This window comes from Dryobates pubescens, chromosome 8 (assembly GCF_014839835.1).
Source record: "Dryobates pubescens isolate bDryPub1 chromosome 8, bDryPub1.pri, whole genome shotgun sequence".
Lineage (NCBI taxonomy): Eukaryota > Metazoa > Chordata > Aves > Piciformes > Picidae > Dryobates > Dryobates pubescens.
This window is the reverse complement of record NC_071619.1, coordinates 11,254,630-11,282,090: the sequence shown is the minus strand read 5'-3', so window position 1 is coordinate 11,282,090 and position 27,461 is coordinate 11,254,630. Positions and strand designations below refer to the sequence as shown.

Genomic DNA, 27,461 nt, shown 5'->3' with positions numbered 1-27,461 from the left:
CTTTGAGATGCTTGCATGCTTCTACAAATGAAAAGACATTGCATATGCTTTTCAATGTTGTGTTTTCCCCTTGTTTGTTAAAAGAAACATGGATCATGCAGTGTTATTCTTCAGGATAAAAAAAGCTTTGCTCATTAATAGCATGTTAGAAGGAAATGAAATGAGAATTTAATTTTACTGTTAGAATACTTCCTAGATTAACAAAACAGAGCTGGTGAACATGAGTTCATTTGAAACCTTCCTTTTGAAACCTTCCTTTCTGGGAAGGATTTACTATGGAAAATTCCTGGTTCGGAACTGGAGGGAAACTTAACTTCTTAGGCTTCCTGGAGAATGCAGGAAGTTTGGAGGGTGACTCCTGCTATACACCATGAAGATGAACTTCTAGTTTCTTTGCAAGGTTCTCAATGTCATTCCACCCTTCAGTTGAAGGAAACTGTAGCAGTAAGGGATAGAGCAGAAATCCAGAGAAGCTAGGAGGATTGCAGAAAATGCCACAGGTTTTGGGTTGGGGCAGATTAGTGTCCTATAACCACAACTGGTGTAGTGGTGGGAATGTGCTCCAGTGATGGGAAGGTAGCTTACTGTCCACAATACCTTAAGGCAGCTCATGTCTGATGTGTTACTATCAGTGTGTCACTGCTAGTAACCCCATCTAGTCATGAATGATCATCATTCTCTGATGATCCTCATTATAAGACCAAGCTGGCTGGCTCAGCTCAGAATGAGCCAACTTGAAACCTTTAGACTGATTTACTCCATGCTAGGTGTTTATTTAAAAGTAGACCTTAGGAAAAACTTTGGCAGCATTGCTACACCTTTGTTCTGAAGTTTTAAAAATGTTCTGTTTTGATGGAAACTTGAAATTGGGTGAAATGGCTGACCTTGGTGTTGGAGCTTTGCCTTTCTGCTCTTTCCATAAAAACACATTTTCCACTGTGTTAGGGTAGAAGGGATTGTGTATTTACAGCTCTAGCTGAAAGCTGCTCTCACTGCTGAAGCTCTGCAGCTGAATTTCATCAAGCATTGGGTGCCTAATAAATGTGTGCTATTTCTTCAGATTGTTACAGTCTCCTATGTCTTATAGCTAGCAGAGATATTGGGAGCAAGGAGGGGAAGATGGGAGCAAGGAAACTATGAAATATGTCTGACCTTTCAACATCTGGATAGTCCTAGTACTTCTGAGCAGGAAACTTTGTATTGGGGATTCTGATGGGGAGGAGAGAAGAGTTTTCTGTTATGACACAGGGAAGCTCTGACTACATCTCAGCCAGTGTCACTATGAAGAGCTGTCAGTGTGTTTGGCTCTTACTATTGGAGCATTTTTTCGTGGTTGATGCACTACAGGAATCTGTCCTGCACGCCTAGGGCCATTGCCATGGTGGGACAGTATCTCTCAATCTTCTCAGAGGTGCAATACAGAAAACTATATGTTCTGTGTTAACCACAGAGTCCACTTGAGGAACATGGATTTTACCATTCTGACCCAGGTTTGGCTAGTGGCCTATCTTAGTTAGCTCTTTCTAAGGGGAAACAAGTTTAATCACCCCTGAAATGCAACTGGAATGCTGCTGGTTTTCTCTCTTACAGATTCAGGGAGGTTTGCCCCATGTAGAATCTGGAATATTTCTACAAATTAAACACCTTAAGATACCCTTGTGTTCTGCATGTTGCAGACAAACAGTCTGGTTGTAAGCATCAGCTTGCACTACATTTTCATGTCCTCACCCACATGCCACATGCCACGTGAACCCCTCCAGGGATGGTGACTCCACCACCTCTCTGGGCAGCACATTCCAATGGCTAATGACTCTCTCTGGGAAGAACTTTCTCCTCACCTCGAGCCTAAACTTCCCCTGGCACAGCTTGAGACTGTGTCCCCTTGTTCTGGTGCTGGTTGCCTGGGAGAAGAGACCAACCTCCTTCTGGCTACAACCACCCTTCAGGTAGTTGTAGAGAGCAATAAGGTCTCCCCTGAGCCTCCTCTTCTCCAGGCTAAACAATCCCAGCTCCCTCAGCCTCTCCTCCTAGGGCTTATGCTCGAGGCCTCTCACCAAGATAATGGCTTTAAGCCATATGGCCCTGCTCTCACTGTGTCACATTTTGCTTGGGGCAAGGTTTCTGGACAAGCTGCCAGGCAACAGAAGGAGGAGTTGAAATCACCCATCGTTTGATTTATAGCCTGGGTCTCTTACCTTGAGGACAGAATGCAGATGGAAAGATTTAAGACATCTTCCCACAGTGTGATGCTGGCTCTGTTTTCAAGTACCAGAAGTGCAGTGTGAATCCTGTTGTGGCACAGCTCATTCACAGGAGAAACAGAGATGCTTTACTGCCCCACTGAAGAGACATTTCCCTGTCCTAGGAACAAAACCTGTATTTGTGGTGATTTTTATCTCCTTAAAGAGACCAATAACGAAGCTTGTGAGAAAGCCACAGCACTGTGAAAAAAATAGCATTCTCTGAGCTTTTCAGAAACAAAGCAATTTCTGCTCTTAAAATAGGTAGAACATAGGGATAGCTTCTGGGGAACCTTTCTCCTGTTCACTTTATGTTGCTTTGGTATCTGTCTTTCCTTTAACTGCATGTACAGATGAAGTCTGTCTCAGACTATATTCCTAAAGCAGGTATTGTTTGCAGTCTGTAACCCTTGGGTGGTTTCTATTCCTGCTTTTGGAAGAGAAACTGCAGCCCCTGATGCAGTGCAAGTCCTGGGTAAAGTGCTACAAAGGGAAGAGGTTTCTGGTTTCAAAGACAAAAAAGGACATAGATCTTAATCATTCATCTCTGTGTTTATTGGAACAAGTATCTCAAATTTTCTGATCTGCAGTGCTCACAGAATGAGCTTTAGATATCTACAGTAGGTACTTCACTGTGTTGCTCTGGAGTCTGTGATAGTCCTGTAATGGAGGCTTGTCCATGGAAAGTTGAAGGTCTACAAGTATTCATATATAAAAAGCTAGGTGATGTGGGAAGAGTTGTTTGGTTGGGGTTTTTTAGAAACCTGTTAGTTCCTGGTATTGTGTACTTCCAAGCCCCAAGCACAACCACTCTGAACCTTGTGTAGTCAGAATACAGAATTAACCAGGTTGGAAAAGACCTTTGAGATCATCAAATCCAACCTATCACCCAACACTATCTAATCAACTAAACCCTGGCACTAAGTGCCTCATCCAGTCTCTTTTTAAATGCTTCCAGTGATGGTGACTCCACCACCTCCCTGGGCAGCTCATTCCTATGGCCAATCACTCTTTCTGTGAAGAATTTCTTCCTAACATCCAGTCTAAACCTCCCCTGGCACAGCTTGAGACTGTATCCTCTCATTCTGACACAGGTTTTCTGGGTGAAGAGACCAACCCCCACCTGGCTACAACCTCCCTTCAGGTAGTTGTGGACGGCAATAAGGTCTCCTCTGAGCCTCTTCTTCTCCAGGCTAAGCAACCCCAGCTCCCTCAGCCTCTCCTCACAGGGCTGTGCTCCAGACCCCTCACCAGCTTTGTTGCCCTCCTCTGGACACATTCCAGCAAGTCAACAGCTTTCCTAAACTGAGGGGCCCAGAACTGGACACTGAAGTCCAGGTAGACTACATCCACAGCCTTCCCCACATCCACCAGGCAGTCACCTGATCATAGAAGGGGATCAGGTTGGTGAGGCAGGACCTGCCCTTCCTAAATCCATGCTGGCTGGACCTGATCCCTTGGCCATCCTGTAAGTGCTGTGTGATTGCCCTCAAGGTGACCTGTTCCATAATCTTGCCTGGCACTGAGGTCAGGCTGACGGGTCTGTAATTCCCTGGTTCCTCCTTCCAGCCCTTCTTGTGGATGGGCACCATGTTGGCCAGCTTCCAGTCTTCTAGGACCTCTGCAGTGAGCCAGGACTGGTGGTAAATGATGGAGAACAGCTTGGTCAGCTCATCTGACAGCTCTCTCAGCACCCTATGATGGATCCCATCCAGTCCCATGGACTTGTGGGGATCAAAGTGGCTGAGCAGGTCTCCCAACTGCTTCCTTCTGGATTACAGGGGAAGTGTACTGCTCCCTGACTCCATCTGCCAGCTCGAGAGGCCAGTTGTCTGGAAGACAACCTATCTTGCTATTAAAAATTGAGGCAAAGAAGGTACTTCATTTTGACTTCAGTGCCTGTAAAGCAGCCAGAGATTCCCACCTCCAGGCTGTGCAGCTTGCCAGCCTTTGTTGATGTTTGGACAGGACAAAAGGAACTGCATATGCTAGACTTCGGGAGGTACTTGGGCCAAAGACCTGGGGGTTTTGCCAAAGCTGTCAGTGAAGCCGTGCCACAGCGTAAGAGATGTTTCATTGTATAGTTAGTTTATGTACTTGCTGGGAATATTCCAAGGAATGTATATGAAAAAAATAATGGAGGTACTGACAGGTACTCTTGCAGAGCAACACCTTTTGATCATTAGTAACACCGAGCAGGACTCGTGCCCCACACCTGGAAATGCGCACGCACCGTGTGCATTGTGCAGACCTGCTCTGCAATTAGATGTTTGCAGGTGGAAATTTTTCTCCCCATTGAAGTGACAGAAGTGACAAAGACTGTGTCTGCAGGCCAGGGGCTCGTGGAGAGATGAGCCTGCAGCACAGCTCACTAGTTGTTTCTGATTTGGGCTGCATGCTGATGAGCAGGGCTTGGCATGAGCCGCAGAGGGGTCTGTCTGTGCCCTGTGCTCTGGGTGGCTGTCCTGGCTGACTCCATCCAGCACAGTTCACGTTGGAGCCTGTTCTAACAGAAATCACTTCCTTCCTTTCTTTTCCTGCCCTCCCTTCCCCAGCTGATAACAAGACGAAAAAGAAAGTGGCTCATCGGGACCGGAAGCAGGACTTCTCCGCCTTCAAGCAGACAGACAGCGAGATGAAGGTTAAAATATCACCGCAGCTCCTCCTGGCAATGCACCGGTTCCTGGCAACAGGCAAGTGCTTCTGGGCTATCTTTCTTTGCAGCTGTGCCAGAGCCTCAGAGGCAGTTTGTCAGCAAAGGCCGCTGAGGTGGGGGGGAGAGTGCAGGCGGGAAGGGAGGCTGGATTGTGGGGTGACAAATAATGCCACTGTTGTGTTTTTCTTTTTAAATTCTCTCCTCTCCTGTGTTCAGTGTCGGCATGAACCCTCTGAGACATTTACCAGGGGTGGACCAGTAACTTTAAATTGGTCTGAAAGGTAAGGATGAATGCCAAGTGCCGCACTGCATGTCTAGAGTCCATCAGATTAACGACTAGCAAGTGCAGCCCATTAGGAAGAGCTCAGGGAACAAACCAAAGAGGACTCGATACCACTGGGCCAGCTGACTGTAATTGCACTCTGGCGCCTTCTCCAGAAAAAGATGCTGGACTTTTTACAGGAAGGTCTAAACCTGTTCCATCAGACTTTTTGACTCCAAGTGAAAAGCTCTTCTGACACGTTTAATGCAGACTGCGCAGGCGATTCTGAACTGTACTTTTAAAAACGGATTTCTGGCTGGCTTGTGTGACCTGCGTTGAGGACTTCAGGTTTCAGAGGACAGTTGTCACCATCTCAGAACACCTTGGTATTTTAGCCCTTGGGTGGGCAGTCTGGCAGAGAGGCCAGGGCCTTGAATGGTTCCTTTCAGCTGGTATTGCCTTTCGTCGTAAAGTTGGTCCCTTCACCTCAGAGAGGAGCAGACCTGTTAAGAGGAGAGCTTGTGGGAAGCACACCTCCCTGTTGCCTGTGCTCTCTGACATCTAAAGACTTCTGGCATGCAGGCCTTTCAGATGGGAGTCTTGCACTGTGATGTTCAACATGTATCTGTGGGTTGAAAATTATAAAGTTGTTTTGTCTCAAGCTTGCCAGCTCCAATTGGAAATTAGTACTTCCCTTCCTTTAAGGTGCAGTAACTGCCTGCCCAGTCCACCTTCATGCTTTTATTGTGCCTCTCTCTTGAAAGAAACGTGTACGTGATCGTTTATCCCCTCTCAGCTGAGGGGCAGTAATTCCTTAAAAGGCTTGGATTCCTACAGCTCATGTGCATGTGAGCATGTCCTTGATGAAAGGAAGCAGTTCAAGAGGAAGATGTGGATTTAACAGCAAGCAAGGCATTGTTCTTGTAGTGGTGCAAGACCTGATGGAGTTGCCTAAACGCCTGCTCAACAGACGTAGTCTTACAGTGCTGCTTCTTGGATGAAAGGATTGTGTAGCTTAAATCCCAGTCTGTCTGTGAAGCCACTGCTAAATAACATGAAGGCTACAGTTTTGGTTTCTCTGTTCTAATTTGAGAATAGTATCTCTAGCAGATGAAAGGTACTGGATTGTTAATGGTCCTGTTCTGAAATGAGGTGTTAGGAAAGCTTATCAATTTGCATGTGTAAGTCTTGACATCACTGGCTTAACTCTCCCATACAAGGATGAGCTTTTCCTCTTCAAACAGCTCCTATTGGGAATACTGAAGAGCAAGTGGCTAATAGTAGTGTTGTGTGTGTCAGGCATTAATCCCATGTGGTTTGAACTGACCTGCACTGCCTCTCATTTTGAGTAACTCTTCCCGTGTGAACCATGACAGCCCCAACTGTGTCTTTGATTTACATAGAGCATCTATCCAGAACAACTTTCTAAACCCCAAACAGTCATTTTTGGGGGGGATATTTTGTTAGAAAGGTGTAAAACATGCATTTTAATACCTTCTGAGGAATGATAAATTCAAAGGTTCTCTGTGCCCCGACTGTAAAACTCTTCCATTTACACAACTCTCCAGTGAGCCTACACAGCTGTGACTCTGAACTCTCAAGCAGGCAAGACTGCCTTTTTCTTTTCCCTTTCAGATGAAGACATGGGTTTTGGCTGTTTGGAAAAATGTTTCAGTGATTAAAGTTGGGGCATTCCAGGCTTTTCCCCCCACCTCTTACAAATCTAACAGTCTCAAAAGACTTGAAGCCTACAATTCCATAATGGATCTCCCTGCATCTGTGTGTCTTTTATAGGCCAAAGTCTATTTACGAGTGCTGCTAACTTCTTTCCAGGCGTATGATGTGTAATACCAAGTTCTGTCTTGTGTTATAGAAGTAGAAGCATTTGGTCCATCCCAGATGTCAGAGAAGATCCTTCTCAGGCTGCTAAAACATCCCAATGTCATCCAGGAGCTGAAATATGATGAGAAGAACAAGAAAGCCCCAGAACACTACCTCTACCAGCGAAACAAGCCTGTCGACTACTTTGTTCTCATTTTACAGGTCAGACACATGATTATGTACATATGTGCAAAATCCTTCATCTGCTGACATAGCCCTCTGTATACCTCTTCCAGTTGTTGAAGTTTGCCTCCTTTCAAACATGGGAGTGGAGCTATGGCTCCTGGGAAGTGCTCCTTCATCCTTTATGACCTGACCAACGTGGAAGAGCTTGCTCAGCTGCTTTTAGCTTCACTTAAAACAGCTATGAGGGGTAGAGAGCACTTCCCACTTTGAGTCACCTGTTGAACAGTGCTTATGCTGTAGGTATTACTAGGATAGGCAATGCAAAGAAATCCTTGCATGTAGCTGGCATTGCTTGGAAAATAGGGATGCAAGAAATGTCATGTCATAGGAGTGTGACCAGGATGCTTTCTCGAATGTGTTTTTTCCTTTTGCCAAAGGAGGCATTGGGAGGTTTGATAGTTGAGAGAAGTGATCTTTTTTGGGTGCAGTTTTGAAGTTTGTACCTTTAGAGTTGTGAGAAACACAGGTTTCAGTGGGGCACTGCACTATCCACTGAGAGGTGACACCTCCTGTCTCAGTCTCTGCCATTCTTGGGCACCCTGCCATCCAAGCACTTGGCCTACTCCAAGGTTATTGCATTTGGGTGTATATGAGGCTGGAGCCTTAGGTGGTGTGGAAGGACTGATTTCTGCTTGTTCTGTACAGGGTTGCTTCCAGTACTGATTACCTCCCAGGTTTTGCTACTTGCCAGGAAGATTGAATGGCTAGGTAAAGCTTTACACAGAAATTCAGCTTCTGTCTAGTGCTGTTTGATCAGGATCAGTCCTTTAAGAGAGGTATTGCTGGGAAGTTGCTTATTTTTCCATCCTGCATGACCAAAATCAGTTTCAATTACAAAGCCACAGGAATTGTAGGTAATAAAGTTGTTACACAGGGCTTGAAATCTTCATTACAATGGCCTTAAAAACCCCAAAACAAAAAGCCATGGCAAGGGAGATTTGAACGCTGCCAGTGATAGACAACTAAGAAAAACCCGTAAGGTAATATTATGGATTCAACATAATTCTCCTTCAAAAACAGGATCTTCTTTTCCTCTCCCCCCAAGGATTTGAGGAGCCACTGGTAGCTCTTTAACTGCTCTTTATGTGCTGAATTTTTGCAATCTGAAATATTCCAGAGGCCAGGTAATACTCCTGAGTGAGGTAATGCTGCAGAGATGAGAACGGAGGACATGGGCGATAAAAGAGGACAGTCAGTTCTTTCTGAGCCATTCTGCAACCAATAAATATTTAGCACACACAACGTGCTAGCTCTGTACTGCATTTGGAAAGTTGAGTCTTGCAGCAGGTACTTAATATAAAAATGGTAACAAGATTGCTGCTGCAAGGATCAAGAGGGGTAAAAACTTTTCTTGTGTACTTAAATGGACTTAGGCTTATCTCTCGTGTTGAGAGATCAAGAATACCTTCATGGTAAACTCTGGGTTCTAGTTGGAAAGTCACCTGTTTGCAACAGCTTTCCTCTCAGCTGATGAGAAGTTATACTCTAGGAGGTTGAGATTATGTTTTTATTATTGTTATTTTTCTTGCTGATTGTGTTTTTTCAAAAGTCCTTCTAAACAGTGGAAACCCAGAAACCACACATGCAGGCATTTAAACAGAACACACACAATGGCATGCCTGTGGAATTCTTAACAGCTTTTCAGCTACTGTGACTAGGCCAAGCATGCCTGTTCTTCATATGGCCACCACTGGGAAACTTGGAAGTGCTGCTCGGTGTGCCAGTAGAGCAATGGTCTTGGAATCGAAACTCAGCCCCTACTACTAATTACTCGTTTGTATTTAGCTACTATCAATGCAGACTGGGGGATAAGGTGTTAGAAAGCAGCCCTGAGGAAAAGGGTTTGGGGGTGCTGATGGTTGAGAAGCTGGACATGAGCAGGCAGTGTGTGCTTGCAGCCCACAAGGCAAATCACATCTTGGGCTGCATCAAAAGATGTGTTGCCAGCAGATCCAGAGAGGTGATTCTGCCACTCTGCTCTGCTATGGTGAGACCTCACCTGAAGTGTGACCTCACTGTGTACAGGTCTGGAGCCCTCAATATAGGAAGGACACGGAGCTGATGGAGGGGGTCCAGAGGAGGGCCACAAAAATGATCACAGGGTTGGAGCACCTCTGCTGTGAGGACAGGCTGAGGGAGCTGGGGTTGTTCAGCCTGGAGAAGAGGAAGCTCTGGGGACACCTAATAGCAGCCTTCCAGTACCTGAAGGGGGCCTACAGGAAGGATGGGGAGAGACTGTTTACAAGGACCTGCAGTGACAGGATGAGAGGCAATGGCTTCAAACTAGAGAAGGGCAGATTCAGATTGGATGTCAGGAAGAAGTTCTTCACTATGAGGGTGGTGGAGCACAGGAACAGGTTGCCCAGGGCGGTGCTTGAATCCCCTTCCCTGGAAATATTCAAGGTGAGGCTCAATGAGGCCCTGGGCAACCTGGTCTGGTTGGGGATGTCCCTGCTGACCGTGGGGAGGTTGGACTGGATGACCCTTAGAGGTCCCTTCCAGCCTGGACCATTCTTTGATTCTACTAACTCCAGACTCACTGTATATGAAGATCAAAGCCTGGTTGTGAATGTATTTTGGAGCCCTGGTCTTGGCTGGTGAATAACTACCAGCAGTAAGTAGGTTGGGAGCTCTGTTTATAACCAGTCTTTGACTGGGTTACAAAACTGTACCTTTTGGAAGGCTTATAATGAAAAAATAAGCTACTTATATGGGTTGTGGAGTGAAATTGGTTTTAAAAGGGATTATATGAAGTCGTTGCTTGTGATAGCAGGAAAGTGGATTTGTGAGCTAGGCATTCTCTTCCGGCTAGGTAAATGTGGTGGGTTTTTCTCACCTGGGACAGTTAGTCAACTTGGTATCAGGACTCATGCAGACTGAGTTAATTTTCTGTTTTCCTGCCCTGTTACAGCACTGTGAAGTTAAAGGCATGGTTACTGATTTTAAGTTACTCTTAATGACATAAACACATGAAAATAAAATCTGCCTTTTGGATTCATTTAATCTGAACGTGTCAGCTGGTGTTCAGTCTATTTAGTACACATGGGACAGGCAATCTGTCTGCCCTTTCCAGCCTAACCAGAGGGGAAGGGAAGTATGTTTGCCTGAAAACCCCAACCTTTGTGCAGTTCAAATTAAAAGCTGCATGAGATTTCTCTTGTCTGCAGTGGTGTGCTGCTACTCCCGGTGCAGTCTCAGTAAGCACAGGTAACATGTAAACCAGGCTAATTAGTTTTGGCTGTTTGTTTATGAAAGCAGCTCAGATGCTTACAGCTGTTTGAGGTGGTTTCTGTTCTAGAGTCATTTGTGGGGCATAATGTTACACATTTGGTTCAGCACACATCAGAAATGGGTTCACTTGAGTGGTAGTGTGGTTTTGTGCAGCGTGGGAAGCACGGAGGGTCCTTCTAGGCAAAACCCTGTGGAGGAGCAGAATCTTAAGTTCAGGGTGCTGGAATAGGTAAAACTGCTAGAAACCAAGAAAACCAAAGTAGCTTTAAGACTGCTCCTTCAGGATTAAGGCTTTGTTTCTGTGGAAACCTCACTGGTGAAGGCAGATGGCCTCCTTGCCTGTTGGTCTCCCATCTGCCTTTCTATATTTGTGTTAGAGGGGACTGTGTGGATGTGGGCTGTGACCCAAAATGTCTAGATGTCTCGAGACCCCAGATGACTATGCTTCACAGGAGCTTCTTGTGATACTGGGGGAGTACTCTTTTTCACTCTGCATTGAGGGAAAGAAACCTGACAGCACTTGGAGCAGGGCAGTTGAGGGAAAGAAACCTGACAGCACTTGGAGCAGGGCAGTTGAGGGAAAGAAACTTGACAGCACTTGGAGCAGGGCAGTAATACCACCCTACAACGCTGTGATGATCCTACTCTTTTGCAGGGACTTAGGCTGGCCACAGGGCACCAAAGAGCAGGATAGCTCAGGGTACAAGAGCATCTTGCCCTCCAGGGTGTGTCCTGGTTCAAGCACCATTACATAGTCGAGGGACCATGACACTTCTCAGGAATGTCAGGCAAAAATAGCTTTCAGGGCTCAAGGCTGGTCTTGTGCCTATGGTCCCTTTTAATTGCAGCTCTCTCTCCTTTTCCTTAACAGGGGAAGGTGGAAGTGGAGGCTGGGAAAGAGGGGATGAAGTTTGAAGCTGGTGCTTTTTCCTACTATGGGGTGATGGCCCTCACAGCATCACCAGGTATGTCCTCTTACCTTCTGGTTTGGGAATGTGCTCCTGCACATGCCTGCCTGTCCGGTGAGTGGGGCGGGAGGAGGCTGTGCAGGGAATCCCCACCACCACATTCGTGGGTCTGATGTAAAAGATACCTCCTTGCCAGTGAAACCACCTGCCTGGCACAACATCCCTGGGAGGAACATGGGCTGGTGGTGAATCTGACTCCGGAACCCAGGGGCTGGCCAGCTCCCAGAGGATGCGAGCGTTGGCCTTAGCGAGTGATGTGTTCGGTACTGGAGAACAGCTTTGTAGTTCAGCTTAGGGCAAGGTAACAGGGATGGAATTAAGAAGAATAATAATTAGTGGCAGGACGACATCTAGTGGTGCAAAGTAAGACTACAGTTTGGAGCTGCTTGGTTTCACCATGCTGAGTTCTGAAGCCGTCTTGAGGAAAAGGAGGAGAGCCCTGAGAGAGAAGGAATTGCTCCTGTCAGCTTGTGTGAAATGTAACCACGAAATCGGCAGCAGGGGAGAGCTGAGTGTCTGAGGGCAAGGTGCAAGCCAGTTCCCACCAAGCTGCGAGCCAGTGCCCAGCACACAAGCAGTTACCACACAAGCCACAACCTCACAGGCACAGCTTGGGCTTTGTCTTATAATCCACCAAGAGTAGGCTCCAGTGCTGTATCTCAGCATTTGGTGATGTATCACTAGTAACTAGTGATAGGACAAGAGGCAAGGGGTTTAAGTTGTGCCAAGGGAGGCTTAGATTGAACATGAGAAAAAATGTCTTTACTGAGAGTGATGAGGCACTGGAACACGCTGCCCAGGGAGGTGGCAGAGTCACCATCCCTGGGGGTGTTCAAGAAGCATACAGATGTGGCACTTCAGGATATAGAATAGAATAGAATTAACCAGGTTGGAAAAGACTTCTGAGATCATCAAATCCAACCCATCACCCAATACCATCTAATCAACTCATCCAGTCTCTTCATAAACACCTCCAGTGATGGTGACTCCACCACCTCCCTGGGCAGCACATTCCAATGGCCAATCACTCTTTCTGTGAAGAACTTCTTATATTTGTAAAAGCATTTTTTGTTGCCCTTCACAGAAGTGGCCAGTCATCATGGTAGTTGGTTTACAGTTGGATTCAATTATCTTAAAGGTCTTTTCCAACCTTAATGATTCTATGATTCTGCTTTGGTGCCAGCAATGTCATTGCTTAGATCTCAACCTCAGCTGGGAATCCACAGCCGTGCAGAGAGCTGGGGTGCTGGTGCTGGCTGCCAGCTGACCCAAAGCCACTCTCTTAGCTTCAGGGAGAGATGTTTCTTACTCTGAAATCAGGTCCTCCAGTCACAGCAGGATTTCTATGTCACTTGAGAGCCAACTTGTTTTATTTGTATGTGTATCTGCGTGTATGTGCAGTGGTGATGGGTGTTTAAATGAGCATGGGTTTGTAGGTTAAGATTACAGCCTTCAGCAACTCTACACAAAACAGCAGTACCCTTGGCTGTGTGAGCTCACTTTTTCAGGCAGGACTAATTCTTCCTTAATTGTGTACACTATGATCAGTCTATCTTACATCTTTTGAGGCTTGACAGATTTGACAATGTGCAGAGCACTGGGTGGATTTTATCCAAGTGATAGCAGCAGTGTCCGTGAGGAATTGTGACATATGTGTGAACAGCTACACCGTACCCTCAGCTTTGCAGCTCAGCTTTTGCACTATAGTCATGGTCACTTCCCCTACCAGACCTGTGCTTGGAAATCACTTGTGGCATCTCTGTTGTGCCACCATTGTTCAGTTTGGATGTTCCCACGTGTTGTTTTCCCTTGTGTTGCTAACCCTTCCCAAAACCATGCCAGTTGCCCCAAGTCCTCTGAGGTCAAATTATCTCCTCTTTGTGTGCCCTAGATTTTGCCATGACAACCTATTTTAAAGTGATCTTAGCCAACCTTAGGTTTGTTAACCTTCAGCTGGCTGGATTTTACCAATAGCAGACCCCTCATTTTAATGGCATTGCACCTAAGTTTTATGATGTCTTGCAGCATCCTGAGATTTCTGTTAGGATGAGCTCATAAAAATAAAATCCTGTTGCTCGGTGTAGACAGCAAAACTCAGTGGAAGTATAAGTAAGTTCAGAATGAGAGAAAACTTCTGCTTCTCTGTGTCCTCATTAGATTTCCTGTGTCTTACCACCTGGAATGTGAAATCAGTAGCAGGAGAGTAAAGCATATTTAAAAAAACCCTCAACCAAACAAAATAAGACCCCAAAATACGAAGTTAAATCCAAACCAACCAACCAACCAAAACCCAACTAAAGCGTTTTTTACCTTTAACCATAGCTGGGGAGGGGTTTGCAGTAGTGGTGAGCAATATGGTACCCATCTTGACAGGGGTGAGCTTAGAGAATCACCACCTCACTTGACATTTTATTGAAAACTTGAAGTATTTTTATTTCATTTTATTTCAGACTAATTTCCACACACACACACACCCCCATTTTTACCTGGAGCAGCACCTGTGAAAGCTTTCTGACTTGCTTTAACTCTTTGCTTTCCAGACTGGAGTGGGCACCATTGCTCCTTTTGGACTATTTTAAAACTTGAGTGTACCTGTGTGCCTTGATGGGCTGTGCTCTGCTGCATAACCATTCGAATCAGCAAGTGAAAATTGTTCACTTCACTGGGATTCCTTAGGCTTGTGGGTTTTTTTTTGCTTTAGTCCTAAACTTGTTTAATTGTCTTTTTGTTTTGTTTTGCTTTGTTTTAACCCTTTACCTTTTCACAGTTGATTTGCACTTTTGGTTTGAGTTCTTCAGTGTGTGAACTGGCTCATTCCCCTGTGTGGATAGCAGCCACCTTTCTGGTCGTGATCTCATCCTTTTTCTCTCCCTCTTCTAGTTCCCTTGTCCCTGTCTCGTACCTTTGTTGTCAGCAGAACAGAGTTGTTAGCAGCAGGTTCTCCAGGTAAATCCGCATGCTTCTATTTTCACCATTCTTGTGACTGCCCTGATGCCATAAAAAGTCAGCTGCAGTCTGTATTTATCTGACCCCTTTGCTCGTTAGGGAGAAGTCCAGCACAGAGTTATGCCTCACAGGTAGGTATCCTGAACATTCATTTGTGGTAACTGGACAGAGTCACCAAAATGGGAAGAACTAAAAAGAAGGAAACGTATTTGGTAACGTGTGCTCGCTCTTGTTTCTCACGTGTGTGCCGGTGGAAAAAACGAGGAGGGGAAGTTTTTAATAAGAAGTCATTCTCTCCCAAGCTGAGGCTTAAAAAACTTCTGAAGAAAATACATTTGGCAGAGGAGAATGTCTGCTGCTAAACTGCCATACAAGGAAAACTTCTTTAATAGAAAGAGTTCTTCTGTTCTCCTGCTGGGACATTCTATGTCTTGTCTGACCATTTCGCTTCCCCAAAAGCGTTGAGCTTTCTCTCCGTGAGGGTCACGCTGTTGACAAGCACAGTGATTTACTGGGTGGGCAGACTTGTAACAGAATGTACATGAAGGTTGTGGGACCTCTTGTAGGGTTTCCTTGTTCCCATTTTGTTTAAGACCTTTCCTTGCTGAGTAACCAGTTCAGCTGACACAGAAATCCCTTCAGAAAGAGAGACCAAGGAGGGAACAAGTTGAGCGAAAAGAGCTTGGAGATGTGGTGGAGCAGTTGGAAGTTAGGAACAGTCAAGAACTAAGATTTTCAGACTGCATGCACAAAGTAGCTGAAAAAACCAACCAAACAAACAAAACAACAACCCAAACTCATCAAGAAGGTCTGCAGGAAGAGCAGAGTCCTAAAATCATTTGGGCCACCATGAAGATATTTCTTCCTTTTGAAGTTTTCTTTCTCAAATTAAGTGTCTAGACCTAAACCCAAAGTAGATAACAATGCACATACTGAACTGAAATATCTCCTGAAGACGAATACCTTCCACAATCTGCTTCCTGTGTTTGTCCCCTATTCCTTGTTCACTTTAGAAAATGCATTTCACCATCAATCCTTAACTTAGTCTCATGCACAATCCATACAAAACTACAGGTTGTTGCCCTGCAGAGAACTGGTTTCCTGCTGCGAAACGTTAGGGAAGGGGGAGGAATTTAATCTTTCTTTAATTAAAGTACCTGATGGCTTCCTTTTGAGCTTGATGGCTTTATCTTTTTCATCTTGGTTCTTTAGTGTTGCCAGATCCTCTTCTTTTTTCTTTTCCTTTTTTTTTCTTCTCCCCCCCACCCTTCTTTTCCTCTTTTTCCTTTTTTTCCCTTTTCCCCTTCTTCCTTTTTTCCTTCCCTTTTCCCCTTCTTCCTTTTTTTCCTTTCCTTTTCCCCTTCTTTTTTTCCTTTCCTTTTCCCCTTCTTTTTCCCCTTTTCTTTTTCCCCTTTTCTTTTTCCCCTTTTCTTTTTCCCCTTTTCTTTTTCCCCTTTTCTTTTTCCCCTTTTCTTTTTCCCCTTTTCTTTTTCCCCTTTTCTTTTTCCCCTTTTCTTTTTCCCCTTTTCTTTTTCCCCTTTTCTTTTTCCCCTTTTCTTTTTCCCCTTTTCTTTTTCCCCTTTTCTTTTTCCCCTTTTCTTTTTCCCCTTTTCTTTTTCCCCTTTTCTTTTTCCCCTTTTCTTTTTCCCCTTTTCTTTTTCCCCTTTTCTTTTTCCCCTTTTCTTTTTCCCCTTTTCTTTTTCCCCTTTTCTTTTTCCCCTTTTCTTTTTCCCCTTTTCTTTTTCCCCTTTTCTTTTTCCCCTTTTCTTTTTCCCCTTTTCTTTTTCCCCTTTTCTTTTTCCCCTTTTCTTTTTCCCCTTTCCTTTTTCCCCTTTCCTTTTTCCCCTTTCCTTTTTCCCCTTTCCTTTTTCCCCTTTCCTTTTTCCCCTTTCCTTTTTCCCCTTTCCTTTTTCCCCTTTCCTTTTTCCCCTTTCCTTTTTCCCCTTTCCTCTTCCCCCTTTCCTCTTCCCCCTTTCCTCTTCCCCCTTTCCTCTTCCCCCTTTTCCTCTTCCCCCTTTTCCTCTTCCCCCTTTTCCTCTTCCCCCTTTTCTTCTTCCCCCTTTTCTTCTTCCCCCTTTTCTTCTTCCCCCTTTTCTTCTTCCCCCTTTTCTTCTTCCCCCTTTTCTTCTTCCCCCTTTTCTTCTTCCCCCTTTTCTTCTTCCCCCTTTTCTTCTTCCCCCTTTTCTTCTTCCCCCTTTTCTTCTTCCCCCTTTTCTTCTTCCCCCTTTTCTTCTTCCCCCTTTTCTTCTTCCCCCTTTTCTTCTTCCCCCTTTTCTTCTTCCCCCTTTTCTTCTTCCCCCTTTTCTTCTTCCCCTTTTCTTCTTCCCCCTTTTCTTCTTCCCCCTTTTCTTCTTCCCCCTTTTCTTCTTCCCCCTTTTCTTCTTCCCCCTTTTCTTCTTCCCCCTTTTCTTCTTCCCCCTTTTCTTCTTCCCCCTTTTCTTCTTCCCCCTTTTCTTCTTCCCCCTTTTCTTCTTCCCCCTTTTCTTCTTCCCCCTTTTCTTCTTCCCCCTTTTCTTCTTCCCCCTTTTCTTCTTCCCCCTTTTCCTCTTCCCCCTTTTCTTCTTCCCCCTTTTCTTCTTCCCCCTTTTCTTCTTCCCCCTTTTCTTCTTCCCCCTTTTCTTCTTCCCCCTTTTCTTCTTCCCCCTTTTCTTCTTCCCCCTTTTCTTCTTCCCCCTTTTCTTCTTCCCCCTTTTCTTCTTCTTTTATCTTTTTGTCTTTTTTGAAAATAAAACCTTTTCCTTGCTACATCCCAGTGTACACTTTGAACATACAAGTTGTTTCCAATATAAATGCCAAGCATATTTTCATAGCTTTTTTTTTTTTCCCAACTTAAAAAAAAATATAATAAAACATTGGTAATGGAAAATAATAATGAGAAGAACCTCCTTTGAAAGAAACAGATCACTATGGTCACTCTGACAATGTGGTACCAGTTTGGATGAAACTCAGATCTTCTGCTGGGTCCTTCTAAAAGGATTGTGTTATTTAACTCCAAATCCAGGTGTGTTGATGTTTGTCCTGTGGTTTGCTCTTTATCCTCTGTACAGGAAGGAGAGGAGTATGGGAAAACCTTTGTAGAAAGGATCTGTCCAGATCTAGGCTGGCAGGACACTGTTCTGCAAACACAGGCCTGCCCTGGTATTTTTCTATCATTTGCTCTTTCCTGCGTTCTTCATTAACATTTCTTCTTCCTCCCTGATTTGTACATGGTCCATGAGTGCTGTCCTTTTTCTCAGATTTTTAGTAACCATACTTTTTTGTTCTGTCCTTTAGTTTCACCTGTTTGGGTTTTGTTTGTTTGTTTCTTTTGCCTTTTTCTTTCTTTCTTTTTTAAATATTCTTTGTCATGTCATTCTCTGTCCTTCTTTGGGTTTTATTACTGTTATTTCACCATAAGACCCCTGGTGAAAAGAAAGGGCAGATGCAAGTCACACTAGTGCATGGCTGTTCCAGATGAGTACTTTTATCTTCAGCAGCAGTGGTGCTGTTCTTGTCACACACAGTCATATTTTGTGCTACACAGGTGGGAAAGACAGGGGCAAACTCACTCAGCCTTCACAGTTATTGTTCTGCAGTAGGAATTACAGCATCAAGCTCTGTCTGCAGATAGAGGTTTGGCTCCTGGCAGCACTTATTGAAGCCTGCTGTGGCTTTCAAGATGGCAAGTCGTTGTGGAGGAGAACCTTGCAGGGCTCAAATTGCTTCCCCCTAAGCCTGTATTTGGTGTTGCCATAGGGACCTGCACTAATTCCATAGTGCAGAAATGGCAGAAAAATTGCCAGGTTGTCAGAACTTGTATTTTTCTCTCCCCTTTTCTAAAATTGAGGGAAAGACTTCAAAGAGATTTAAGGGGGAAATAAACAACAGCCAAATTCTGCTGTGAATCTAGAAGCATCTAAAGCATTATGTTTAGGAAGGGCTAGCTGCAGAGGTGTAGAACAGGCACTGCTATTTGGGCAAGGTGTGGTTATTTATAGTGATTAAGTAGCAGAGGTGGGGTTGGATTTTAGGGAGGTTTTTGGGAGGAGGTTTGGTTATTATGGGGGGGGAAGTTTATGTATAGAAAAAATATTCCAAGAAGAATTTGAAAAGGTTGCAAGCATGTTGCTGCTGCTTTGCTCAAAGAGGGGTTTGTGTCTTAATATGAAATGAAAATGAGCTTTTGGCTGAGAGTGGGTGTCATGTAGTGAGTGGCATAGTTTACATCAAATTTCAGTTTGGGCAGGCTGGATGAAGTTTGATTGCACTAAGATCCAGAAATTCACCAGTTGTTGGCTTGTTAGGTATTGTATGTGCACCCAGTGTTAGAAGCCCATCTGCAGAAGGGCTTGGGATCGCTCTGAGGATGAATTTCTACATCTCCTGTGTTTTGGATCACTGTGTGAGTGGAAGCTGGGGGGTGCAACATGTTTGTGGCTTCCTGAAAGCACATTTACTTGAGATAAACTGTGGCTCATCACGCTTGCAGGGCAGAGCTGCAAGGTTTTCAAGGGAATCCCTGCAGTGCTTAAAGGCATTAACTGTTTTCCCTCTTTTAATGGCTGGTATGTGCCACATGGACCTGTGAGGGTGACAGAACACTGGAATGGGCTGCCCAGAGAGGTTGTGGAGTCTCCTTCTCTGGAGACATTCAAAACCCACCTGGACACTTTTCTGTGTGACCTACCCTAGGTGATCCTTCTCTGGCAGGGGTATTGGACTGGATGACCTTTCAAGGTCCCCTCCAACCCCTAATGTGCTGATTTCTGTGACCTTGCTTTCCTTCACTGAGCTATTGCTCCTTTGAGCACTGGAAGGTACTAGAGGTAATGAAGTAACCATCACATGGAGTGCACTCTCATCCTCTCAAGATTCTACCACTCTTATGATTTCAAAAATGTCTGCTCTAGCTTGGGAAACAAAGCATATATAGGTACAAGGTGGAACAAAAGTGGGCAAGGCTTAGCTGGGACTGGCTGTGGATGAATGGTTTGCTATGAAGTTATGACTATAAACTATCAGGAAAAAAACCCCATCAATTTATTAAGTGTGGTCTGACTAATAGGAGTTCCTGTAACAGAGCCCTGGGAAGTTACCTTGCTCTGGTGATTATCACAGTATCACAGTATAGCTAAGGCTGGAAGAGACCCCAAGGATCATCGAGTCCAACCTGTCTCCACAGACCTCACAACTAGACCATGGCACCAAGTGCCACGTCCAATCTCCCCTTGAACACCTCCAGGGACGGTGACTCCACCACCTCCCTGGGCAGCCCATTCCAATGACGAATGACTCGCTCGGTGAAGAACTTTCTCCTCACTTTGAGTCTAAACCTCCCCTGGTGCAGCTTGAGACTGTGTCCCCTAAATCACTCATCAACTGAAGCACTGTGAGCAGCTGTGCACAGGGTATGTCCATTGCAGCATAAGCAAAACGAGGTTTGTTTAAGGCACCTCAACAAATGATGGCTGCTGGCTCTGCACTCAGGTTGTGCTGGTTTTCAGGGGAATCTGGTTGCTCAGCTACGTGGGTGAAGTATTTCCAGTGCTTTTGCACTACATTGTGCTTTATTATGTCCTTTTGAAACTGGTGGCTTCGACTGTTTTCTACTGGATTTAAGAACTCTCTCACTCTTGGCCATTTCTCAGCTGAAAACAAGTCTCCACCTCGTCCCTGCGGCTTGAATCACTCAGACTCTTTAAACCGAAGCGATCGCATCGATGCGGTGACACCGACGTTAGGGAGCAGCAACAACCAGCTGAATGCATCATTCCTGCAAGTGTATGTTCCAGACTACTCAGTGAAAGCACTCACAGACATTCAGTTTGTCAAGGTAGGAAAAAAGCTGAAAAGGCCCTGCTGGAAAGCTGGGCTTGACTGATAGGATGGAGAGCCTGGGAAAGGGAGGTCCCTCTAGCTTGCTCTGTGAGTAAATGGGATTATAAAAGCAGCTGCTTAAAAAAATAACTCTAAATTACTTCTTCCCAGTATCTGCTGTCCACTGGTTTGTCTCCACAGTTCCTCTCATTTAGGCTTGTAAGTAGATTGGTCACATGAGTTTCTGGATTTCAGGTGCCTGGAGGAAAGATTATAGAAAATAACCTCTCTCTGCTTTTTATCATGAAAGCCATACCCTTGTGAAGCCTTTGGAACCGTGCAAAATGGAGACCCTTCATTATCAGACAGTGTCCTTGTCTAAAAGATGAGACAGTTCCTGCTGGTTGAAGTTTTTATTCACTTTTGATTTTGGTTTCAGTTTGGGGTTCTCGATCTTACTTTCTGACTTGTCGTCCTACTTCTGCTTGGAGAAGTCTTGAACATTTCTCTTTTGTCTTAACTTCATGTGTTTGTTAGGCTCATGTCTCATACTACCAGTGAGTTGCTGCATGAATACAGCTTTATTTCCCAGCATGGTGCATCCCACATTGAAATGTGTATGAGTCCTGTGGGATAAGAAACACAGCTGGGCTGAGGAGCGGTCAATGCTGGCAGCAGTTACAGCCCAGCTGGAAGTCCAGGGAAGCTGATGTCCCATGGCCAGAAGCTGACCTTAAATTTAAGTGCACCTTGACAGTTTCTTTGTATGTGACTCAAGTGATTTGTGGACTCAACTTCTGCCAAAGTTAATTCAATATTAAGAACGTGGCATGGAGTAGAAATACCAAAGTGCTGAATCAATTGTTCTATAGCCAAATTTCAAAAGCAGAGTCTTGCATTCAAAACTTGACAGATGCAAGTGCACTGGTGGTTGGCTTCAGCCTTCCAGCTTTAGACCAGTAAATACCACTGGGCAGGTGATTCTCACTACAGGTTTCAATGGCTGATGTGCTGTACCGAGATGCTGCTCGTCTTATGCTGGTTTATGTGGAGCCCTTCCAGCTCTCACTGTGCCTCCCTAATGAATTCTGAACTGTCTGGTGTCTCTGCAGTCAGACTGGCACACTTCTTTTTGCATCACTCTGCTTTACACATAGGACAGAGTACTCCACATCAGTGTTTTCACTGTGCCACGTGGACATTTGTTCATTTAATAGCTTGTAAACCAGGGTTGTAACCTGTTCATGCATGTTTGGATTTTGCCTTTTGGGAGTTGTGACCTGGTCCATCTGACTCTCTCCATTTCCAGTACCTCTTTTGCATTGCTACTGAAATGTATGGTTTTCTAAAAGTCTGACCTCTTCTAAAAGTTTAACCTCTTCTACCTTCCTGCCTGCTGAGATAACCCACTGCTGTTGTAGCACATGGGGCTGCCAGTGCACGTGCATCCTGCTGCCTGTCCTGGCTGAAGCTGACTCAGCAAGTTTATGGGCTTGTTGCTTGTGGCTCCAGGAGGAATTCTCCCCTCTACCACCATATGCAGATGTGTGGGGCTATAGGATTCCTTACCTCTGGACCACTATGGACAGTAACACTGTGCTCTAGGCCAGCTCCTGTCATGACTGTTCTGCTGAGTGCAGCCATCTCTTGCAAAGACCAGTGGAAGACTTCATGGGTTGCTAATTTGGACTCATCTCCATGGAGAACCCAGTCTTTTCTAGAATCAAAAGTCCTTATGTATCAGAATAAGGCTGTAGCTCTTGCTGTGTTTGCTGGCCTAGACAAGAGCAGTAATGCTTGTACACTCTGGCTCTGCAGGGACTCTTACAGCCACACCAGGAGTTTGATGAAGTTGGGACAGACTTCACTGAACTCTGGTATTGGCTTGAGAAATGTGCATGGTTAGAAAGAAATGGAGATCTGATTTTAAAGACCTCTGCATAGGAATAAATCCCTGCCTTTGAACAGCATGGTGACTGCACAGCTTTGTGCTTCCATCCTGTCTGGAAGTGCCACCACGTGGTGGTGTTGAGTTGGGATGCTCTAGGCTTGCAAAGCGCAGGGATGTTTTGTAGAAACAGGCAAACAGGGGTCGAGCTGTGACCATCTGGAAAGGGAGGGCATTGCATTTGCTCAGTGTGGCCCGTGGGAGGCTCAAAAGTGTCTGTTTTTGTTCCTTCCTTCTGTCCTTGGAGCAGATCTCAAGACAGCAGTACCAAAATGCCCTGATGGCATCCCGGATGGACAAAACACCTCAGTCCTCGGACAGTGAAAACACTAAAATCGAACTGACTCTGACGGAGCTGCACGACGGTTTGCCAGACGAGACGGCGAACTTGCTGAACGAGCAGAACTGTGTGACTCACAACAAGCCCAACCACAGTATGCACAGTGAAGGAGCCATCTAGGAGCTGACTCCCCACAAACCCACTCATCCCACCTCCTCAGCAGGACCAGCCCTCGCTCCTTCCTGCCTCCTCCCTGAGTGTGAACACCGTTAGTACGTGCTTGCAACACTGTGCTGCATCCAGTGTTCTGAGACCAAAGACTTTTGCGTCTGTTCTGGGAGCAGAAGAGGACGAAACAGGAAGAAAGGAGCAAAGAGCAAGAGAGACTTAAAGCCCCAAGTGCACTTGGGGAATGGTGAGCCGCCCTTGAGAACAATGAAAGTACTTCTTGCAAAGTAGAATCATGTTTATTTTTTATCTGTATTTTTGATCCTCGTTGGGTTTTTTTTCCTCCTCAAACACACGTGGAGAAGTCTGAGGGCTCCTCCAGTTATTTTTTTCAAGAGAGATCATGTTTTTAAAAAGTATTTTGCAGAGTTTTAAATTGTTTCTGTCCCTCCAGAACCTCAAATGGGCTCTGTCATGGTTTTGTGAATTAGCTCCAGTGTCCTTAGGTCTCTTTTCACCCTTTTTCACGTCATTTTTGTTGCCCTGTTGGAGAGGTTAGTAACTGGTACTTGTATGTTATTTGTGTCCTAAGAATGTGTGAGCTTCAAGGAACCTCTAGTTTCAGTCACCTGGAGGGCCAAGGGATGAGTTATTACTGCATTCTTCCAGTTATGTTTCAGGGAAGGCATGGTTACTTTGCTGTTTAATGATCTCTCAAACTTCAGAAGGTTTCTTTGTACAATAGGCAAAAGCATTGTTATGCTTACAGTTTTGTAACTGTAATAACCTTGCATATGTTGAAGGTGGGGGGAAAAAGGAGTTAATTGGCAAAACTGCAGTCTTGTGGAATGAAACCTGGGTGTAATTTTCCACAGTGAAGTAACTGGGAGATTTTTTGATTGGTGTTCCTGACAGTTGCATGGTAAAGTAATGTGCACAGCCCTCCTGTGCTGTAGTGGTCTGCACACCGCTACCTTGGCCAGAGCAGATGTTCAGGCTTTGCTAAGTAACAAGAGAACATCAGTTTCCATCCCCCTTTCCATCTCTAGTATTAACACAAAAAGTGCTGCTATGGTTATGCCCAAAGTACATCCTCCAGGTGACAGTGAACCTTTGCCGGTGCCAGGATGGGCTCTGCTGAGGAGTCAGGACCATTCTTTTCTCTCCAAGAGCTGACAAAACTTTCCAGACGCGAGTGTGTTGCACTTCAGGGATTTGGTGAGGTTCTTTTCCAGGCTGTCTGTAGCCACATTCCTTCCTTGGAGCAGATTTAGTGCATTTCCCTCTCTCTTACCCCTTTTAGCAGCCATTTTACAGATTACCGTGGTAGTAGAACAGAATTTCCCACCCAGGTGCTGCTACTGCAGGGCACCCTGAGTTGGGCAGCAGAAACCAATTCCTCCACTCCAAAAAACTGAATGCAGACTGGATGCAAGCAAGAGGCACACTGTGGCAGCTGTGCATCACACATTCCCCACTTCCACAGATGGAATTTAGGTCCTCAAATGTAAAACAAAATATAAAATCCCAGTTTCCCCCTCACCCTCTCCCCTTCCAGTGCTGTCTCAAACTAAATGTGAACATTTCCCTCGGTATCTGAGGCGATTAATAAATCAGGCATTGTGGTTTGTCTGTTTTGAGACCCTTCTGTGGCCCCTGGCTATGTAGCATTTCCTTTCCTTTCTTTACACTTGGTCAATCTCATCTGACCCTCAGAGAAGCCCCAAGCCCCAAATGCAACTGCCAGAGCTCTCTGTGTCTGCATGCCTGCCCTGTCTCTCCTCCTTACAGGCTGGGGAAGGCACTTGCCGCAAGTTGCTGTGGTCCATCTTTGCCAAGGGTGGCTGGAAAGGTGCAATATTTTGCTGCAGGATCTCCCCACAGGAAACTGGAGTGCGTGTGTGTCAGAGTCAGTTTGGTCTGCTTGTATCTCTCCTCCTCTTCTGGCTTCAGAAAGCAGCCTTAATTCGGCTGCGCTTCCAATGGGAAAGACACACTTCTCCCATGGAGCCATCCCTGAGGATGAAGGAGACACAGAAATTGCACAATATCTAACCTGTGCACCCAGTGAGGAGGAAGTGGGAGCCCCCAAACCCTTACTCTGGTGTTTAGCTTTTAATTAACATTTTTTGAGTCCCATCTGAGAGTGTTTCCTTAGACTCCATCCTCGCTCTGATACGCACCGGCCTGCCACGGCCGAGAGGACGCGGCCTGGCGTCAGCACGGTCTGACGTAAGCCCTGCTCGCTCCCAGAGAGCTGCCAATATTGCACCTTTCTCCTGAAGCAAAGTGTTGAGCTGTTGCAGCCTTTGTCTTTGGCGAGGGACTCGCCTCTCCAGTCTGCACCTGGCGCTGCTGAACGTGCAAGTTTGTTGAAGGCGTTTGACTCGGTGGTGAGCTCGAGATGCAGTATCTTGTTCTGTCAAGCCTGCCAAAGGGAGGGAAGGCTCAAGTCAAAGGCAGCTCTCTCTCTCTCTGGGATGAGGTTGCTCACTGGATCTGACTTCTGCTTCTTGTGGCAGGTTGGGGCTTTGTTTCAGTGTCTGTTTCCCTATTTAAAAAATAAAAATTGGGGGGGGGGGGAAAGAAAGAAAGGAAAAAGAAAAAGAAAAGCCAGTTCTTTCCAACCAAAGCCATGTGATCCCAAAGCAAATACCTCCTGCTTCTGCCCATGCTGCACTGGTCCAAAATTTGCAGGCAATTTTTTTTGCATGACTGTTTTTCACCGTTTGTAAGGATCCAATAATGGAAAGTGAAATGATTTCCATGAAAATAGTTGATGAGAGAGATGTTTCATATGGAAAATATGTACCTGACCCAAAGGGGTTAGGAGCTGCTACTACTGACTAGCTTGGAGAACAAAGCATGGTCCTCTCCCTAGAGAGGAAGAAATCCAGTCTCCCTGTTCTCAGGGTATTTACAGTTTTACTGTTTAACAAATGCAAAGGGGGTTCCCAGCCCTCCTGGTGGGAACCATCACAAGCAGAGGAGCCCAGCATCCAGCTCAGGATTACTTCTGAGCCTCTATCTGGCATTTGCTGGTGCCGGGGCTTGGCTTTCCCGACCGCAACGGAGATGCCATGGCATCTGAGTCTGTGCCCTTGCAGAGGGAGTCCTGCCAGAGCAGGTCTGCTTCCTCTGCCTCACTGGCCGCCTGCCTGCACTCAGGTGAGCTCAGATGCCGTGCTGCAGTGCCATAAGGATGCGTGGCAGGGCTGCCAGTCATCACTGCAGTGCCGGGCACCAGCTTGTGGCTTTGGGAGCCGTTGGACTTGACCTCAGACCTTGGCAAGGCTTTGACCTGTAGAAAGGATACTGCATCTTCCTGTGTCAACTCCTACTGCCGCCGTTGTTCCCCTCGCCCGCCTGCCGCCGTGTGCAGGCAGAGGGGTGGGCAATGGCCTGCTGGCCTGGGGAGGCTGGGAGGGCATCTAGCCATGGTTTCTACTGTCAATACAATTTTGCACAAGAGTTCTTTGAAGTGAGGTTTTCAACACTAGTATCTTAAATGCACAACTGTGAATTATGACTTTTACACTCCTGTTGGTTGAACTTCCTTTAAACAAAATGACCCTGAATCTGTTGTAACTATGAGTTGTTGTTTTTTAATTCTGTGTGTTGCCAAATCTTTGTAAAGATTGAAGGAATGTTCTTGCTTTCCAATGAGAATCTTTCTCCAAATAAGACTGACTCTGGTGACGTGGAGATCATATGAAGCATGCTAGTTCTGAGAGGAGAGGGACTCAGGGTGGGCTTAGCAGACCAACCTCGGCCTCTCTGCAGAACCCAGGCTCAGACCTTCCAGAGTTTACAAAGTGCTTGTTGATTTATTCCCAAGCTTGCTCACTCCCTGAAATCCCTGTGCAGCTGAAAGCCACTGCCCTGGAATTGCTCAGGATGGGATATCCCATGGAGGGACAAGGGATGCTGGCAGTGTGTCTGGGCTGGCCAGGGAGCAGAGTCCCTGAGGCTGGGGTGGCACGATGAGGTGCTTCCCCCATACGGTTGCACCAGCAGAGCAAGCTCCACAGGGCAGGTCCTTCCACCACTCTCCCCTTATGCTCTGCGTGTGGTCATATGTTCCCTCTCGTGCTCTTTTTGCTCATAGGTACACTCCAGCTCCAAAATGAGCATGGGTGAGATGATGCCAAGATCTGTGTGGGGCAGCTGGAGCTGGCTGCACAGGGTTTGCAGTTCTTGGGCCCAGCTGGAAGAAGGGTCAGCCACTCATTTACTGTTTTACTTATTTACAACTATTCTGTTCCTCCTCTCTTATCCTGGACTTACTCCCCTTTTCCTCACCACAGGGTTGGTTTTTTGTTTGGTTGGAGTTTTTTTTCCTTCTTTTCTTTAAGTGCCTTTATGTGCAGATGGAGCTGGCAAGAGTAGGAGCCTCAGGATGTGGCCCTTTGCACTCACCTCAGACCTGGAGAAAGCTCAGGGGAAGCAGGGCGAGTTGCCCAGGATGGCCCATAAACATCACCTGTTTGCTGCTTCTCAGCCTTCAGGAACATGCTTAGATGAGGATGAGATTCTGGTACTAGTGGTGTTAAGCTCTGGCTCAAGTCAGCTCAAAGAAAACCAAAGAGGTAGCTACGTGTGAGGGGGGCTGCTTGCGCAGCAGCGGTGCTTCATGTGATCTCTGCAGAGCTCAGCTGAGGGGCATGGGGGTGCAGACAGCAAAGAGCAGCACTGTCTCCTCACAAGCATCCTGTGTAAGTATCTGACATGATGGAGAATACAGCCTAGTTCTCCAGGACCCCTTGGGACATAGACCTTCCTTGTGCTGGAATTCACCATCCATAGAAATCATTCCCACATGAAGGATGTACCATGTTTTATATGCTATCCAATACACATGTCTGTGGTTTTAAAACTAGTACCTGTGTACCAGTTGTC

The 27,461-nt window shown here is 45.8% G+C and overlaps 1 protein-coding gene across 3 annotated transcripts in view; it reads left to right on the top strand.

The window, feature by feature from the left end:
- CNNM2 (cyclin and CBS domain divalent metal cation transport mediator 2) overlaps positions 1-25,146 on the top strand; it is a 131,878-nt gene extending 106,732 nt beyond the window's left edge. Inside the window, exons 3-8 of one of the 3 annotated variants that reach the window (XM_009908131.2) lie at positions 4,796-4,933; positions 7,032-7,201; positions 11,328-11,421; positions 14,305-14,370; positions 19,998-20,182; positions 22,365-25,146. In XM_009908131.2, coding sequence (XP_009906433.2) covers positions 4,796-4,933; positions 7,032-7,201; positions 11,328-11,421; positions 14,305-14,370; positions 19,998-20,182; positions 22,365-22,574 — 863 coding nt within the window. In that variant the 3' untranslated portion in view covers positions 22,575-25,146. Of the gene's footprint in view, positions 1-4,795; positions 4,934-5,112; positions 5,178-7,031; positions 7,202-11,327; positions 11,422-14,304; positions 14,371-19,997; positions 20,183-22,364 lie in introns of those variants that run through there. The other 2 variants (XM_054163709.1, XR_008462362.1) reach the window with 2 other exon arrangements.
- Positions 25,147-27,461: the final 2,315 nt, after the last annotated feature.